The sequence below is a fragment of the Pterocles gutturalis genome, unplaced genomic scaffold, assembly GCF_000699245.1.
Source record: "Pterocles gutturalis isolate BGI_N339 unplaced genomic scaffold, ASM69924v1 scaffold50173, whole genome shotgun sequence".
NCBI classification, from domain to species: domain Eukaryota; kingdom Metazoa; phylum Chordata; class Aves; order Pterocliformes; family Pteroclidae; genus Pterocles; species Pterocles gutturalis.
The window spans coordinates 1-17,500 of record NW_010119879.1 but is presented as its reverse complement, the minus strand read 5'-3'; the positions used below and the strand labels follow the sequence as shown (position 1 = coordinate 17,500).

At 36.5% G+C, this 17,500-nt stretch overlaps 1 protein-coding gene across 1 annotated transcript in view; it reads right to left on the bottom strand.

Moving 5' to 3' along the window:
• The window catches only part of LOC104464083 (IQ domain-containing protein H-like), a gene marked incomplete at both ends in the record, with an annotated part of 32,138 nt that extends 15,149 nt beyond the window's left edge, over positions 1–16,989 (bottom strand). Inside the window, 6 exons of the mRNA XM_010076686.1 lie at positions 1–400; positions 1,702–1,916; positions 2,732–2,860; positions 3,611–3,722; positions 11,985–12,107; positions 16,867–16,989. The exon at positions 1–400 is cut by the window's left edge and continues 119 nt beyond it. Coding sequence (XP_010074988.1) covers positions 1–400; positions 1,702–1,916; positions 2,732–2,860; positions 3,611–3,722; positions 11,985–12,107; positions 16,867–16,989 — 1,102 coding nt within the window. The remainder of the gene's footprint in view (positions 401–1,701; positions 1,917–2,731; positions 2,861–3,610; positions 3,723–11,984; positions 12,108–16,866) is intronic.
• Between the last annotated feature and the right edge of the window lie 511 nt (positions 16,990–17,500).

The following is a 17,500-nucleotide window of genomic DNA, read 5'->3' as shown; positions in this document are numbered from 1 at the left end:
GCTGCCGCCTGAAATGGACGTAGGCTTTTCTGGCCCGATAACATCGCCATGTTGCTTGGATCTTCGTAGCAGCCATTTCGGTACCCCCTTGGCCTTTGTATCTTTGGCCAGGTCGATTTAAGATCTTTTCCACAGTTGAATGATTCTTTATCACTGACAGAATGTCACTTTTGGTAGGATTCTCATCCAGCTCAAAGTCTGATGCAACTTCCGCCAACTTTTTACAGTTTATTGTAGCCAATGGTACAGCATAGTCCTTTAAAAGCTTTTCTGTATGTTCCAAAAGAAAGACAATGTTCCCCCAAGATAAATAATAATGTTGCTTGAACGCCAGAAAGCCTGGAGCTCTCTGGTCTATTGTGCCATTGTAAACAGTAAAGTTGCAATCAAAGCACGGATCCTGCAAGGACTGACATGGAGACATTTGTGGGGGCTGTGGGAAGAGAAGAGCCACAGATGAGGATTAATTGCCATTGATCATAAATGAGTGGTGCAGACACACGACTCTATTACTATTTATGACTTCACTGTGGCAATTTATGCATCTGAAATACACTCGTACTGGTTTATACATCGTAACCACAAAGTCTAGCCCAGCTTTACCATAAAACCTATTGCCACACAAAGACCTCAGAGGTCACACAAGATGATAAACGTTTTTATGGAAATAAATTAATTGCACAGAGGAACTGTGCTTGATTTACCCAATATAAAAATTTAAGCTCAACAGTGATTCACTGGATTACAATCAGAAAGGAACGGCAATATTATTCTGCTGAGACTGCCTCCACCTATCCCAGGAGAATGGGTCACACCTTGCCATACAAATGCAAACAGAGTAAAATTTGGAATAGAAATGTTCCTGCCTCTTAACAGAACTCCATATTTACCCACAACTGTAGCCAGCAACTCATTAGCTCTGATTTTAAATCTAAGTGCACTATTTTCAAACTATTTTTAGGCAATTATTTTCATTTGCTTTAGTAACTCGTTGATCTCAATTTCTCAAGTTTGCTTTATGTATTTCTATATTTCCTCTTTCATTTTCAGATCTCAATGGCACAAAAGTCAAAAAGCCTGGAAAGATCAAGCAAAACTCCAGACAGTTTGTTATGGAACAAAATAATTAGCCATAAAAAGAAAGAAATTTCCCTTTTGCATGGGGATCAAGAACAATCAGCAAGCACTAAGCCGTCAAGGTCAAACTCCCCTATAGTCGTCTGTAAATATAAAGAGAAACACTACATTTGCTTAACTGCAGTGAGGGAGATTTAGATGAGACACTAAAAAACTCTCTTATAACAGTAAAGATAGTTAGTTAAGCATTGGAACAGATGGCCTAGGGAGACTGTGGAGTTGCTATCACCGAAAGTTTTCAGAACAGGTTAGAAAAACATCTGTCTGCAATAGTACAGGTACAAGTAATTCTGCCTGGAGGTCTAGATAACCTCCTAACATCCTCTCTGAATTTATTTTCTAAGATTCTGTGAAAAAGTAGACAAATTGAGGTAGAAGACTTGAGAAAGTAGGAATTAGCAACATACAAAGTATTTCCTACTTGCTTCAATATTTACTATTTATTGGCTTTGGTTCAGACCCTCCTGGACCAATTCAGTGATTTACAGTCACTTCCTAAACCATCTCTAGTGAAGACTATTGAAAATATGAATAAAAACCTCATCAGCCTCATTGTCTAAATACCTGTGTCCGAGAGGGAATCTGCAGCTCATATTCCAACTGTTGACCGGGATATGTCCATGCCGGCTTTGATTTCCTTGCTGAAATCACGGAGCTGTTGGATGGACGTGGTGCAATGTCACCTTTACTAGAGGAACATGTGCCATAAATTGCTTCCTTTGAGTTTGGGAAGGTGATGGTGTCTGTATTCTCAGGGTCCATCCTACTACTAATCTCTCCTGTACCAAAGAAAAAAATTGATTGCAGGTTTCATTGTTAGAAGAAGTGCAACAATGGCACCAAATTGATACTCTACCACCTACCATTAGGTACTGGCATGCTCCAGTTTGTTCTCATGTCCAAGTGGGTTGCAATTTTCAGTTTTAATCTATGAAGTTTGTAATATGCCCGCCAACAGTATACCCAGGATAACAATGTCAAAATATTAGCACTTATACTCCAGGTTATTTTGTACACAATTTTAGTTTTCAACCACCTCTTTTCATTAGGAGAACATTTCAAATTTATGGGATTGTTACCGAGATCACTGCTCATTTTACTTACGTTCCTTTCCATCCTGATGTCACATGCCACAAGCAGCTGTAACAACAGGTTTGAGTACACTTTGTGACAGATCAGAATTCTATTGCCCAGACTATAATAACTTACTAGGAGTCATTCATTTAATCACATTGGCAAAACAGATGTTTCATCAGCTGTTGTAAGTCACGTAAGTCATGACTTAGGGTAACACTGGCTTTACACCAACACCAACAGTCAGATCTTCAGATTCAGGTGCTTAGAATTTGAAACATGCAGGTAGGAACCTACCAGGATTTCAGAAATGAAGCACCAAATCCTCACAGGGATTATAAAATCTGATTCCCATGCAGTTGCATGACACAGGATGCTCAAGTACACCTTTATGCACTTAGTATTCTTAAGAATTTGAGTGAGTGCTCATTAGACAGCTGTTCCCTTGTTAGGTTACAAAAGGGCCGGAAAGTGAAGTTGGAGATGCAATTGATGGCTGTTCTCAATCCTTTGCACTCACCTACAGCTGACTTCTTGTGCTGCCTGGGAAATTCATGGAAAGGTGCTGCTTTGGATGCAACAGGACATGCCTGGAGAGTTGTCTTTGCTGCTGGAGGGATAAGCCTTTGTTCAGTTAGGCTGAGAATACCTACAAGAAGATGACATTACTGAACAATTCATGTACATTCCAACTATGAAAGAAAAAGAATTAGCAACAATGAAGAAAGAATTAAACAAAGGCAGACTCAAGCTCTTCCAATTCCAAATTAAAACTAGAAAAGCAGCAGTTTTCTTTTATTGAAAGATTTTTCTCTCTCAATATTTACCTTCAAGGAAGGTGAACTTTGCCTATAAAAATTGACAAATACATGAAACATATTGTAATGGTGCTGATTCTCAGAAGGAATTATGTGCTTGTAAGATGGCAATTTAATATGCAGAATAGATGAGAATTAACTCTTGTAAACCACAATGTAATCAGGTAATCATGAATACAGACTGATTGCTCAAATAGTCCAAGTATAGATCTAGTTAAGATTGAATGATTAATAATCAGACATTAATCATGACCATTTATTTTGGTCAAGTTATTTAGCCATACAAGAACCCTCCATCACACACAATTCTTCTTTCCAGTAGCAACTGAACTCCATGAATTCCAAGGTAACTGACTCAGGGAGCGTGATGCTCTACGTAACACGGGCTATGTCCTCAATTAGCTACCACACAGAGTAAGTAGTCTGAAGTTGATCTTGCAACATTTGAGATCACAGTTCTTACAAGTTTGGAGGTGCCAGAAAATTTGATTACTAGATACCTGCTGCAATCAGCAAACACCACTGCTTATGTATCATACCATTGATTGGCAACAGTACCCAGGTGGGCTTCTGTAACTCACCTTTCGTTACATCATCTTCTAACAGGGGTAAGGGAGAATCCATGTGGAAGGAAGCAGGCAAACCCCAAAGGCTGCTAACTGTATGACCTTTCACTATCTTCTGGCTACACATCTAGGAAGAGACAGAATCGTCTTCTAACAAAGAGAAGTCTGGGATTTCCAAAGACACACTTTTCTATTCCCACAATAATAAATAATAAATATAATTTCTTCTATGAACAGTTTCATTAAGATTTAATAACGTGGCAGTACAAGCACTGCTTTTACTACTTATAAACATGCTACAGTATTGTCTACTGTCATTACTTCAGTAATTTAAAATAAATTTAATTAAATCAAATCTATGTCTTGTGACTTCTGCTATGCAAAAATCAGTGTACTAGTTAATAAAGGAATTACATAGACGTTTGCTCAATTTTAATGAGTTTAGTGTAAACCTAATATTTCTTGACAGAACAGTCTTCAAATATATAAAATGCATACACAGGCAAGGTAACAGAAAGAAAAGGAAGTACCTTCAAATATGTAAATACATTTTCACTGGAAAGAATACCAATCAAATTAAAATACGTAAAACTACTCACAAATCAGGGAAAAGTATCACAGACTTGTGAAGTTTCAGGGTGCCCCAAGGACAGCAGGGAATGGCACAGCCTGATAATGTGATGTAGAAACATGTGCCATCCTGGCTGTGCTAATGTGGGGATTAAAGCTCCCTTACCTCCCCAATTAACCTGCACTTGCCTGAAAAAACAGAACCTGCTGGTTCTAAGTGTCAGGAATTCAAGCAGCGATACACATCACTTTGGGACAGTGGTACCATGTGTCTTATTGTTGTGCTTATTATCGTAAAGCATTGCACAGGGAAAATAATATATTGCCACCTTATACTTTGGTATTTTAAATACCAAAAACTCTGTTATTATCTAACATTTTTCTCTGTCTTTGATATCCTAAGTACCTTCAGCTTCTTTCTGACTAGAAATACAGATACGATTCCATTTGCAATGTGGGTTGAACTGGACTCCTAAAGAAACAGAGAGCTAGATATTCAGTGGGTTTAAAGCATTACAGCACATGGAAGTACTTCAAGGCAAGTAGCATCATTGAGATCTCTCACTGGACAACAGCAAACCACCACCGGCAGAAGATTAAATTGTTTTCTCTTCCCTGGCTGATGTAATCTGGGGCAGACTGAGAAAAGGAAGCAGACAGGTTTATATGCAACAGGGCACATCTCGCTCACTGTTTGGAGTGGACATCAAGATTCCACACTCTCATCTTTAGTCAGCAAATAGCTGTGAAACCCACTAAAAAAAACCATCCCATGCTTTTGTGGGTGACAATCTGTTACCAAGTTACTCCATTAGTCTAATGGTTAGAAATTCTTACACTGGATAGAAATGTTTGAGCCCTACTGCTGAGCTATATGGAAGACAACATAATGCTGTGTGCTGGAAATTTTTTTTATTTGCTTTTTAAAAAATTATTTCATTATGAATGATGAACTACCTTAAATAATATTAAATACAGAAAAATCAGAAAGCTAGGAAACATTGACAGATTTGCAAAATGAGAATAATAGTACTTATCTCTTTTATAGAGCACATCGGGACTTCCTGGTTTAAAATCCTAGATTTTAATGAATGATTATTATGTTTATGTACAACTTTTACTACAACAGGATCCAGGCCACAACTGGGACCTCTGAGCACTATTGGGTCATAATTAGAGAATAACATCAACCATCAACTTTATAGAAAGGGATAGGCAATTCTAATAGGGAAATGAGATAACAAAATAAACTATTTTTTTCCTCCCAATTTTTATAATACCACTGTCCACAAGAGACATTAAAGAGACAGAAAATATGTATGCTTTATCATCATAGAGAATCTTTCAGAGAAATCACAGGCACTCATTTCAGTTATGGCCATTATGAAGCACTATGCTTTAAGGGATGTAGATACATGAATCTTCATGTCCTTGTGTTCCAAGAAAATAGCAATAAGCATATAACAAAGATTAACTTTATACCAGCTGGCATATAAGTGGCTTGATACTGAGAAAAGGGAACAATAAACCACACTTTTCTACTCACTGTCAGTCCCAGCAGTTTGTTGAGGAAACAACAAAAATATACAAAATGAAAGAAATTTAATTAAACAGTGACTCCTGTTTCAGGCTATTGCTATCAGTAGAGCAGCACTGATTTTATTATTGGTCAGTTTTATCCTAGTTTAAATCCGAGGAGTTTTATTATGATAAATAGCACTATGAAACAAATGTGTTTCATTTGTGTTCATAGAGATATAATAAGCTACAAAGAAAAGCAATTCAGGTAGAGTGTATGAGTTCAAAAGCAGCCTAGAGGTTTTCTGGATTTTTTTTTTAACTAGAGAGTGATATTTAATTCTTCTTTGCTGTATCCTTTAATTTCTATAAAGTCCGTGGCAGATGTCGCATTAAAATAAGGACAGATGCAGCTGTAATGTAATTTAAGCTCTTATTCTGCACAGTGCTGCTATGATTCACTTCATTACATAGTACAGGCAAAATAGTGGAACTATGGAGCTGACCCAAAACAGTCAGCTATGACAATTCCACCCAACCTGTACACCCTTCTATGTTCTTCCAGCAGCCTATTTGCTGCATTAGCTGCCCTCTTGAAGACTTCAGTAATATATCAAAGCAAAATCTGACAAAATGCTTTCATCCTTCAGTTATTTCCACTAAAATTAAGCCAACTCAATTACAACAATAAGACCTTACAAATAATTAAAATAATATTAACTACTGCAAGTCAAAGGTTTACTTTTAGCACCGTTATCATAGAATCATAGAATGGTTTGAGTTGGAATATAGTTTTATTACCATTATTCAGCAATTTAACTTTAAAATACATTTAAAAGATTGCATCTTTGTAAAAGGTTTCCAATAGACTTCCATCTGCTTATGTCAGCGCAATTTAAAACCTTTACTCACACCTGCAGCTTTTATGGCGTAAGCACAAAACCTAGTGAATTTAATATCACGTATTCCAGAACTGGCAGTTTTGTTTGTAGCGTAAACAGACCCAAAACACCATGGAATTGCAGGATCACACCCTGTACATACCTCGCCTGCCTCTGTGCTGGCAGAACCCAAGCAACCATTGCTGCTATGAGGTGATTGGAACCTCAGACATTTTCCTGCAGGAATAACGTCTTCAAATGAAGTTTGTTATGAAGATTATGATTCAGCAAGTGTGCTTGACTGAGGTCAGCACACAGCCTGCTTCATCATGGGTACTTTTAAAGTACAGTTTTATAGGGCTGGAAGGGAGCACTTAATTTGCAGTGCAGACTAAGGCTTACTTGCCTTAAAATATGCTTGGAGTGTGCTGAAAAACTATTTTTTCATTTCAAGTGCTTCTGAGTGTAATTAACCTGGGACATGAGAAAAACAATTCTATTACCCTTTCTAAAGTGTTTTTCTCCTGTGGAAAAACCTCTCCCATTTGATTTTTTTTTTCTTTTTGCTTCATTTTAAATAGGGCATTTGTTGTAACACCACAGGGATTTTCTGATTAGTTCTCCATTTGTTTTCTTTTTACCTAGACAGCAATATTTAACTTGAACAACTTATTTTAAAATATGTTTATAAACATATTTTTCCTCCAGTAAAAGAATAGAGACTAGTATGAAATACAGAGAAAAGATTAGTACTATCATGCATCAAAACTACAGTTTATCAACCAGGAAGACTAGATAGATGAGATTTGTTAAGTAAATATCAGAAAACCACAGAGCTTGATAGTACTGGTAGAAAAGGTATGTAACAGAGACATCTATCATGATTCTCTTCTCCAAATTGCCATCTACCTTCATATTTTTTATTAAGAAGTTCTTACCAAGATTTGATGTACACAGTTGATAATCCCTATAAAAGGAAGGAGGAAGCATTGCAAAATACAATCAGTGGAACTAAGGTCAGTTTTCAACATGCCCAGGAAACTGGCAGGTCAGAGCTTGCAGAAGGCAAGTCTAAGGAACTGGAACTCTGTTGAATGGTCTGTTCCACAGACAAAATGTACTACAGAAACAAGCTCAAACTATTCCAGTTTGGGAAGCAGGATGGGAATTTGTCCTTCTCATTCCAACTTACACAGTCCAGCATTTTATCTACTAATGAATAACACAGTTTCCCTTAGATGTAATACTAAGATATTAATACATATTATTTCCATCAGATTTTATCTACAGAAAATAAAGTCCCATTTAAATGGAAAGCCCAACATTGAACCTTCAATTTGGAGCAACTAGGCATCTTTAATAGGTCTCATACATTATTGCCACCTACTTTAAGCTCTTAAAGTAACCAGAGATGGCTCTGAACTGTCAATTTTCCATGTACTTGGAAAAATCCAGCATTGCTCCTTTGATTGCCTACTGCTGCCTCTCCCAGAAATTTACCTCTATCAAAATTCTGCCATAACAGGTGCAAGAGAGAAGAGATGGGGAACTTTAGTGAATCCCACAGCTGCTTTTCAAAAAAGGCAACAGAAGCAGCACAGAAGGAAGTAAGAAAGATAACTGCTGGCTTGAACTACAATACATTTTACTTATGGGCAAAGGGCCAGCTTACACGAGGCAGAATATGCAGGACCAACTTATTGGAATTCAGGGGTGGGCCTCCATTCCTGTCCGGAGACAGCTGTAAACCAGCAGCCCATAGCATCACAATCAGGCACTGAGTTTTGTCAAGGAATGCTGATATGTACAGAAACAGCTTCAGCAGCTTCGGCTGCACCCCTACCTCGCAAAATGACAGTCAATCTCCAATTCCAGATGACAAGAACTGGATAAAAACTTAAAACAAATGGTGACCTTTCAAAAGATTAATTTGTTTACAAACAAAATGTTCTACGTTTGTCATCTGAGATGGGGGTGACCTTCACATTCCCATTTCTAGGCTGAAAGGATGCAGACTATAGTCATCTGTTAACTCTATCTCACCAATTATTTCCTTTTTATTTTTTAGTGACAAGAAGATTTTATTAATTCACTGTGCTGGTTACTATGATTACATACCATAATACAAAAGCAACAAGCTTATTTTGAATTATTGTAATGTAACATCGATTTGTTTAAGTCTCATTCTGCTCCCACTGCCAAATTATGCTTTGACTGTAATTATAGCCATACGCAAAGTTTAAAACATAACTGGGTTTTGAGGACGAAAAGACCTGTTTTTCTTCTACAGCTTCTTCTAGTCACTTGAAATGAAAAGAATTGCCCTGCTTTGCCTCACTTTATAATTTTGGTAATGAACAGACTTTCAGTGATAAGCATTAGTGATCAGCATGATGCAAATACTGGATAAAGAGTGAATAACTGAGGATGTGATTAGAATGGTTGTGCTCAAATAAGTTAGCTTAAAAAAAAAAAACAAAAACAAACCCACAAACCACCACAACACAGTATCACTGCCATCACCATTAGAGCCACACTACATAAGATGCAACTCATAAAGGCTAGAAATCATCACCATATTAAATTCTACCTCATGAATAAATTAAAAGGTTCCTAAGTTTACAGTATAATGTACATTTATAAGAAAATAAGGACCAAAAAGTGCCAGTATAATTCTATAAAAGAACAGCAGTCCTATGAAAAAAAAAAGGTATAGTTGTGAATCTTTCCTACATTGCAGCAGTTCGTCAGAATTATTTTTGCTGCACTTCAGATTAGTGTTTGTTTTGCTAGATACTCCATAGGAAGTATACATATTTAATAATTATCTGCTCATCATTTTTCATTTGTTATCCAGATATAGGCCACAAAATAAAATGATGCCCAGTCTGCCCATGGTGTTTCAAACAGAATTACCGTCCTCATTTTAAGATAACTACAGAACATTAAAGGATGAAGCATTAGTGCTTATCAAACCCAAAAAAGTACAAAAGGGCAATAGTTAACTGTTCTTAATTTCTGTCATAAAATCCAGTGTCAGCAACTTTATAATACCAAAAGAGCAAGGAAAGAAGACCTTTTTCATGAAACAATGAGATCCTTACTAATAATTTTTCAAACTACTCAAGTGACAGGATAATTCAAAGTCCATGTGGATTTGTGCTTGACCTATCTGGTCACCTCAAACCCAGTGTGTTTTTAATCTCACCACATTTTTAAATGCTCAGCACTCCTTGAAAACTCAGATGCTGACAACTCTTGGAAAAAACCTGAATGCAGTTAAACAAGCAATTAGTTTTTAATTTATTTCAATGAGAGTCCTTCTACCACTGATTTTTATTTTTTTGGAGATAATCTTTGAACTTACGTACATATCTAGGGCACGTACACCGGTATACGTGTGTGTGCCCGTGTGTGTGCGTACAAATATTGCCCTCTAATGGCTGATTAGTAAAAACAGGGTAGGTAGCACCTAACTTAATTCTTGTAGCTACTTTAATTGATTTTTTTTCAAAACTAAAGACTATATGATTTTAGACCTGCAACTACACATCAATTTATTTTAGCTGCTATTGCTGATCTATAACTATAATTCCTCTAAGTGCTAGTATAGATCACATTTAACAAAAACACCTTAATTCACAATCCCAGCAGTGATTTTGCAAATCTAATTGCAAAATTTTACCCCCAGTAAAGCTAGAACATTTCAAAACACACATTACGTAATGGGATTGGAAAACTTCTAAAAAGCATTTACTGAAGTAAAATAGAAGTAGAAGTAGAATAAATTAGAGATAGGAAATACCTACTTGTTTTCTCAGCCCATTTCACCGTCATAAACAGTTCCTTAGCAACTGTAAATATGTATCAGAGAGCTTGACTAATTTACACTAAATGCTTGTAATTTAAGTCAACATTAAGAAGTTTTTCTGATCAGTATGTTTCAGTGAGAGTGGCAAAACACATGGCTCTCTGCAGTAGTATAATATTCCTCTCTGCGAGCGTTTTAGAGTGGTTCTAAAAAGCTATTAGCCATGATGCTTTTTTCTAATTAACTCTATATCACAGGGTTAGACAAATCACCTCCTCGTCTGGGCAACAGCTTTTAAAAATCATTTTTTATAAGTGGCAGCTTACAACTGTGCCATTCACAGATTCTGTTTATGTTGTTTAAAACCAAATACCCTAGAATGCCTCCTACAGCACTGGGCTTGCTGCATAATGCTTCTATTACATAAATTAAACTCTAGAAGAGCATCCTCGTGTGAGACCGTTGGGCATATTCTTTCATGTGGACCACAGTGCTGTGCTAAATTTGAGAACATAATTGATCTTTGGAAGGATGCTTGTGCCTATTACATTTTCTAAAAGCATATTTTGAAGAAAATGTCATCTTCACATTCATTTAAGAGGAGCAGCAGTTGCAGAACACACATTTGGAAGAATCAAATCTTAACCTTACACAACTTGAACGTTCCCAGACGAAAGAAAAGAACAGAGAAGGGTGATCTGATGGATACTAGTCAGGGTGCTCTGAGAGGAGTGTTATGGAAGTTCTCAGTCTCAGCTTTGGTAGATAATTGTTTTGTACTAAGAAAGACAGCTTGACTAGAAATAAAAGAAAGGCTGTGCTTCAGAATACCTTGTAGCTCGGCAGTGAGGGCAATTGCGATCTACAGACATGGAAAGGAAGAATCTGAACCTGTCCCTCACATTCTAAAGTGCTCCCAGCATGGAGCTAAGAAGTAGAACCTGACATTCCCTCCCAAACCTTGTCAGAGAAGTATGATGTAAACACCACCTAAATTCATGTAGTCACTCCAGGATTCTGATTGTCTTTCAGTAGCACCCCTATTTTTTCGATTTGGTGACACTGATTTGTGTCACCAAATCGAAATTGGTGCTACTGATTGCTTTTTTTAAAAAACAAACAAACAAAAAACTTAAAAAGAGCATTGAAACAAAGCACAAGCATTTTTCACTCATTCCTAACAATCCTGTTACCATTTGAAAACAGAATGTACTCTTGTCTCTTTAAGAAATAGCCAAAGAATGAACAACTGCAAGCCCATTCTTGTCAGCAAAACCCCATTCACTTCTTCCTTGATCTTTGGGTCATATCCTAAACTCCACAAGCTCTGGTTTGCTTATCTTCACTCCCTGATTTTACTGAAATTACTTACCATGCAAAGTCCCATGTACACTTATATTTTTGCTGGACTGGGGTGTTGCTACCTAAACCTGTTATGCTACAAGTTTGTTTTCCCCAATATTGTCACTCAAAATGTTTTGATTGTTACATATCAATGTCAAAAAGTAGGAAATTATGAGGTACTTTCACTTTTTTTTTTTTTTTTAATTTAGGTCTGATATGTATTAACTTTAATAGCAAAAAGTAAGGCATGTAATAAGTTACTTACAGGAGCAGATTTTTTCTTAGGTATATGTGGCAGCCTGGTCTCATGGTTCTGTTGTTTCAAAACAGCTTTATTATTGAAGTTCTCTGGGTCAAGCATAATCTTCATATCCATTTCCAGCTGATGCTGAAATAGAGAATATACATCATTTTAAGATGACTGTACTAGGACAGAAGTGTTTATAAGCAGGAATTGGCTAACGTTCATAAATTTGAAAAACGATGATAAAAAAATCACGTTATTTGACTATCTACACAGAAGTGGGCAAACAATGAAAAAGCCCCTTTTTGATTAGATGGATGACTTAGCAAGACATACAACTACAGTCCACATACATGCTTTTGTAAAATTTTTCAATTAATTTAATTACAAGCTCCGAAATTTCCAAGTTTGCACACCTCTGAGTTAAACTTTAACATGGTATTTCCTTAATGTACTGTGTTATCTGCATGGAATGGATTCAACTATTTTCCTAATAAAATTTATTATTATTTAAATCCCAATGGAGAGAAAGACTTTTAAAGTTTCTTGTTACAAGAAGTATCTAAAGCACACACCTTTTCTATAAAGCCAGAAGCAATGCCATGCATTTTTTACAAAAGTTTCTTACGTGGAAGACATTTTGGTTCATCTTAAAGCACATGCTTTAGTTTACACCTGGATCTGTATCAAGTGTAGTAATTTCTCACAATATTTTTGTCACAATAACATTGCTAACTAGCATCTGCATCCAACAGGGTTTATTTAACAACCAGTGCTGAATAAGGAAGGATCCTCAAACGGCAGGAACTAGTGTATCACCAGAGAAGTCAACAGAGCTAAGGTAATTCAGAGGAGCTGAGGGCCTGGCAGTTTATGTGCTTAATCCCTGTTACCCGGATATGGGAAAACAAAAAGCTCCCTTACATAGTAAGATCCAACTAAACATATTTATACACAAGAACTCTGCTGATACTTCTATTACGTAAACATAAAAAAAGAATTTATGATACTTCTGCTTTTTAAAAAAACAACATATGCCATCAAAAGTGTAAGACTCATTAGAGGTACATTAGAACTATTAAACAATAGTATTGCTTTGTGAAAGCACTAAAAATGGTTTAATTTCTTTATCTGCACAATATATTCTCTTCTTTGATAGTAATTACAAGCCAATGTATGAGATGCTCATTTAGATTTGGGTTTGTAAGAACAGAAGTTATTATCTAAGCCAACTACTCTTTTACCCACATGGCTGCACAGAGACAGAAAGTTCAATTTTTACCTCATCAGTGATTTTGTTGTATTTATTTTATTACTATAACACACCGCTGTAGAGAAAGGAAACTGCTTGTGCTATTAAACAAGAACTGGGGGAAAACTGAGTACCTTCTCAATTAAAATAGGAGATGATTCACAATGCAGACTCCCCACTCAGACTGACAGTGAAATGATCAATGCTGGAGTGGCAGATTCCACACAGGATAACAAGAATTGAAATGCTTAATAAAAAAAATTGATGAAAGTTACGTTGTCAGCTTAGATGGATGGCAAGTGACAAGTCTACATTTGCAGGAGCTGGAGCAGATGGCATCATGGGTCTCTTCCATCTATATTATCCAAAGTCTTAAATTTAAGCTATCTTGAACCATCTTGATGCAGAGTAAGAAAAAGATGAGAATAGCAGGGCAAACATAATGCTCAATGAGAATTATTGTGCTCAATTATTAACATGGAGTACAGTGGAAGCATACAGAACAGGTTGACATGCTCAGTACAGTTAAATGGTTCAAATCTTGTTCCATGCCAACACAAAAGTAATTTCAGAGTGGAGGGCATTTTTATCATGTAGGAATCAGAACAAATCTGATTCTCTATGTAATTCTGTTTTGCAGATGCATGTGGTGCCTAGTTTCTAATAGAGCCCAATTCCTTTATGAATGGACTACATATTAATCTTTGAAACAATATGTATTATTGGTAGCTAAACCACTTTTCATGTCTAGCTATTTATGTTATTTGCATATTCTAGAGAGCCCTAGAAACATCTTTTCATTTATATCTTTAATTCTGTTAATGATGAGAGAATATTAACTTCTACTGTGTATTCTAAATGTCCCAGAAAGTATCAACTTTTGGGAAAAAAAAACAAAACAAAACACAACAAAAAACCAACAAAATCCAAAGCTGCACAAGCATCAGTTCAGGTGTTTTCAATTAAGCATTAAAAATATATATATATATTTGAACTTATACACTTACCAGCTATGGATAGCAATGTCTTTTCAGACACTGCTATACAGAAGCTTTACAATTACTGCACGAGGAAGACACCTCCTTATGGCTCTCAAGCTTTATTAGAAGAAATCCAATTACAACGCATAGAGGGGGGAAAAAGAAAAGGGGGGGGAGGACGACAATGCTTTGCAATTCCCCCTGTGAGCTAGATTTGCAGAGTCTTCTCTGGCTGCTGCTATGACTCAGAAATACTGAATGTGTGAGTAAACAATAATTTTAAGCCTATTCTGACACCTGTGGGCAAGCTATTTCCCATATGACAAGTATTCTAGCAATGCATATGTGAAAATAGCATCTGTGCTCATTTGACTCCAACCTTGTTTTATCTTAACTACTATAAACGCAATTTATGCTCCATTTCTACTCTTGTACGGCATACTCTGGACTGCAAAGCACAAAAATATTACTACATGAATTCATAATTTCTCTCAGAACAACTATGAGTTGAAACATTGATTTTTTTTTCAAGCTTATGTACCTGGAAATACTGTCTGCAAGTGGAAAAATATTCAGTTAACTAATATTTCTTTTCAGCGGAAAGGAATTTTGAACACCACCAAAGTACATTTTAAAAAAACCCCAAACTGTTTATAGCTACAAGTAAGGAAAAGACAGGAAGGAATTGTAGGTGATAATTTCCCAGCTGGATTTCACATCTATTTAATAACAAAAGCTTTTTATGTTGGCATGCTGGGCATGTAGAACAGCTGGCAAAACAGCACTGTTTGCCATTTTCTTTATAATGGGAAATTAGAACTAGCTTGTGTGTCACTGGATATGCATTTCTAAGCAGATGCCGTAGATATCAGAAATGAAAAGACAAAGAGAAAGTCAAGGCAGGACAGAGCATGTGCTCCACTGTAAATTAAGTTCATTGGTGCACATGAAGAGTTGAAAGACCACAGATAATACAGAATTTACAGAGTAGCTGAACTCTGATAGTTATTTTTTTTCACAGTATAAGTGTATTCGTATAGAACAGGGTTGGAATACGGCCTGGAAAAAAATCAAAGGTCTCATTGCACCTTATCCGTCATTGCAAGAGTAACTAATATTTTACTACTACTTTATATTAGGACTTCTTTTACAAAGCTAATCAGCAATATAAGTGTTAGGCTGCTCATTCTGATTACACCATGTCAAGTAGCTTCGATCCCTATCTTCTGGTAATAATCTTAGAACTACAGAGAGCATTCTTAAGGTTCTCTCTCACTCAAAGCTCCCTTGGATTTAAACAGTAATAACCCAAAATTGTGACAACACGTATTTTTCAATTCAACTAATTATCTTAATTTGTTTTAAAAATATGTTTGAGGAAACCACCTTGAATGCATCAGTCAAAATTCATAGCTTAGAATAAAAAAGCAAAAATACCTGGTTTCAGAACTCTAACAATATAGTTGTGGGGGCTGAGAAATAAAGAATGGAAGGCTTGTGGATGCACTCACAATGACACTGAAGTCCTTCCTAACTTAGATTTTATTGGGACTGTGAGGCTGGGAGAAGGCTCCTCTCTCAGCCCACGCATTCTACTATGAATTTTTTAACACTTTCAGTCACAGATGGTATATTATCAAAATCTGAATCCATGTGGAGTCAGAACACAATACTATAGGATCAACAGGTAACCTACAAGACACCAGTCTACTCATTTAACATGGTCTCTAGCAGAATAAACAGTATGTTATTTCAGACCTGCGAACCTTGAGAAGCGCGTAGTGCTGATTTGCTGTATTCCTGGACAGTCATGGGCTCAACAGGTACCCGTGGTAAAATAAGCTGTTTCCGTGAAGCACCAAAATGAAGGCCCCTGATTTAGAAAGAAACAAACAGTGAGGTTTTTTAAAATTATGTTATTTTATTTATTAAACCCATTCTGCTTGCATCTGGTTGAATCTGAAAGACTATCTTTTTATTCAAATTTATCAAAAAAATCGCAGAGGTTAGCAGAAGGTTGCTGTAGCTGCTTAGAACTGCATTTACTTTGGAATTTTATTTTTACATAAACAAAATAAAACCAAGACAGCAAATGACCAAAATAACCTCATCTGAGCTGAGCCAATATTCCCATTTGCATTGCAAGATTTTGATACCACAGCTTTTCTGTCTTGCTACCTGCATTGTCTCTGCAATAAAACAGCTGCTTCACTTACCATTTAGGGAGCTCTTTTGAGTGTACTTTATTATCAGCAGAAGAAATAGTTAACACTTGTCTGTTTGTATAATTTAAATAATTTTCAGCATGTTTCTGTTAGAGGAAAAAAAACAATGTTTAGATTATTATGAAGGTTGAGGGATGTTAAATTTATTTAACTCAGTTAATTAAGCAATACAGATCTTCACCTGACTGAGAGGTTGATAGGCTTTGTGCTTCTGTTGGACTAAATCAGATTTTGGCTAATAGTTATGGGGAACAAGATCAGCTAATCCGACAGCCCCAAAAAGGAAGCCATAGTTCTGAACTGTACCGCCTGATGAACCCCATAATTTCTTAGTTAGAAAGGGATCTTGCCAGATGACAAACACATGGCCCCACGTACTGCAAGTGAACTACTGACAGAGATCACAAAAACTGAATTGTCTTCTGGATCTGCTCCATTTTACTTACTCTCAGCCCAAATTCTGGTCTTTCAATTGCTGTTTCCAGGTGACTAATATCCACAGCTTCTATGTTTCCTTTCAAGCTGGTATTTTTCTCTTTGACTTTAAGCTTATGAAGATCTTCTTGAACCTGAAAAGCAAGTTATGACAAAAATCATACCTGTAACCAAAACCCATGGGATTACATAGCAGGGTTTAATCTGAATTAAATGCTTCCTAAATACACGAAAGAAATACATACATGCAACTTCCTATACCTCTGTACTTTTATTTATAAAAGAACACAAAGCCACTGAATGTAAAGCTATTTACTGTAGAATACCTGAAAAAGAGTTCATTTTAAAACAAATCTCACAAAGCAACGGCAATAAACTTCAGGACTGAGGCCCTTTGCCAAGGAACAACCTTTCCTTACACATCTCAAACATCTCTCTCGGCACAGCTGGCTTCACTGCGCAGGAATCTCACAAGTGTTAACGAGGGGCTGAAAGGTATGAGGAGATAATGGCACTATATATTAAAAAAAAAATGTATATTTACACCATGTCAACCAAAGTTCAAGGTCGCATTACGCTAAGAATCACAATTCACAGAGCCCAAGCCCTCAGCCAAAATCCCGGCACCTCAGCCGCTCCCTCAGG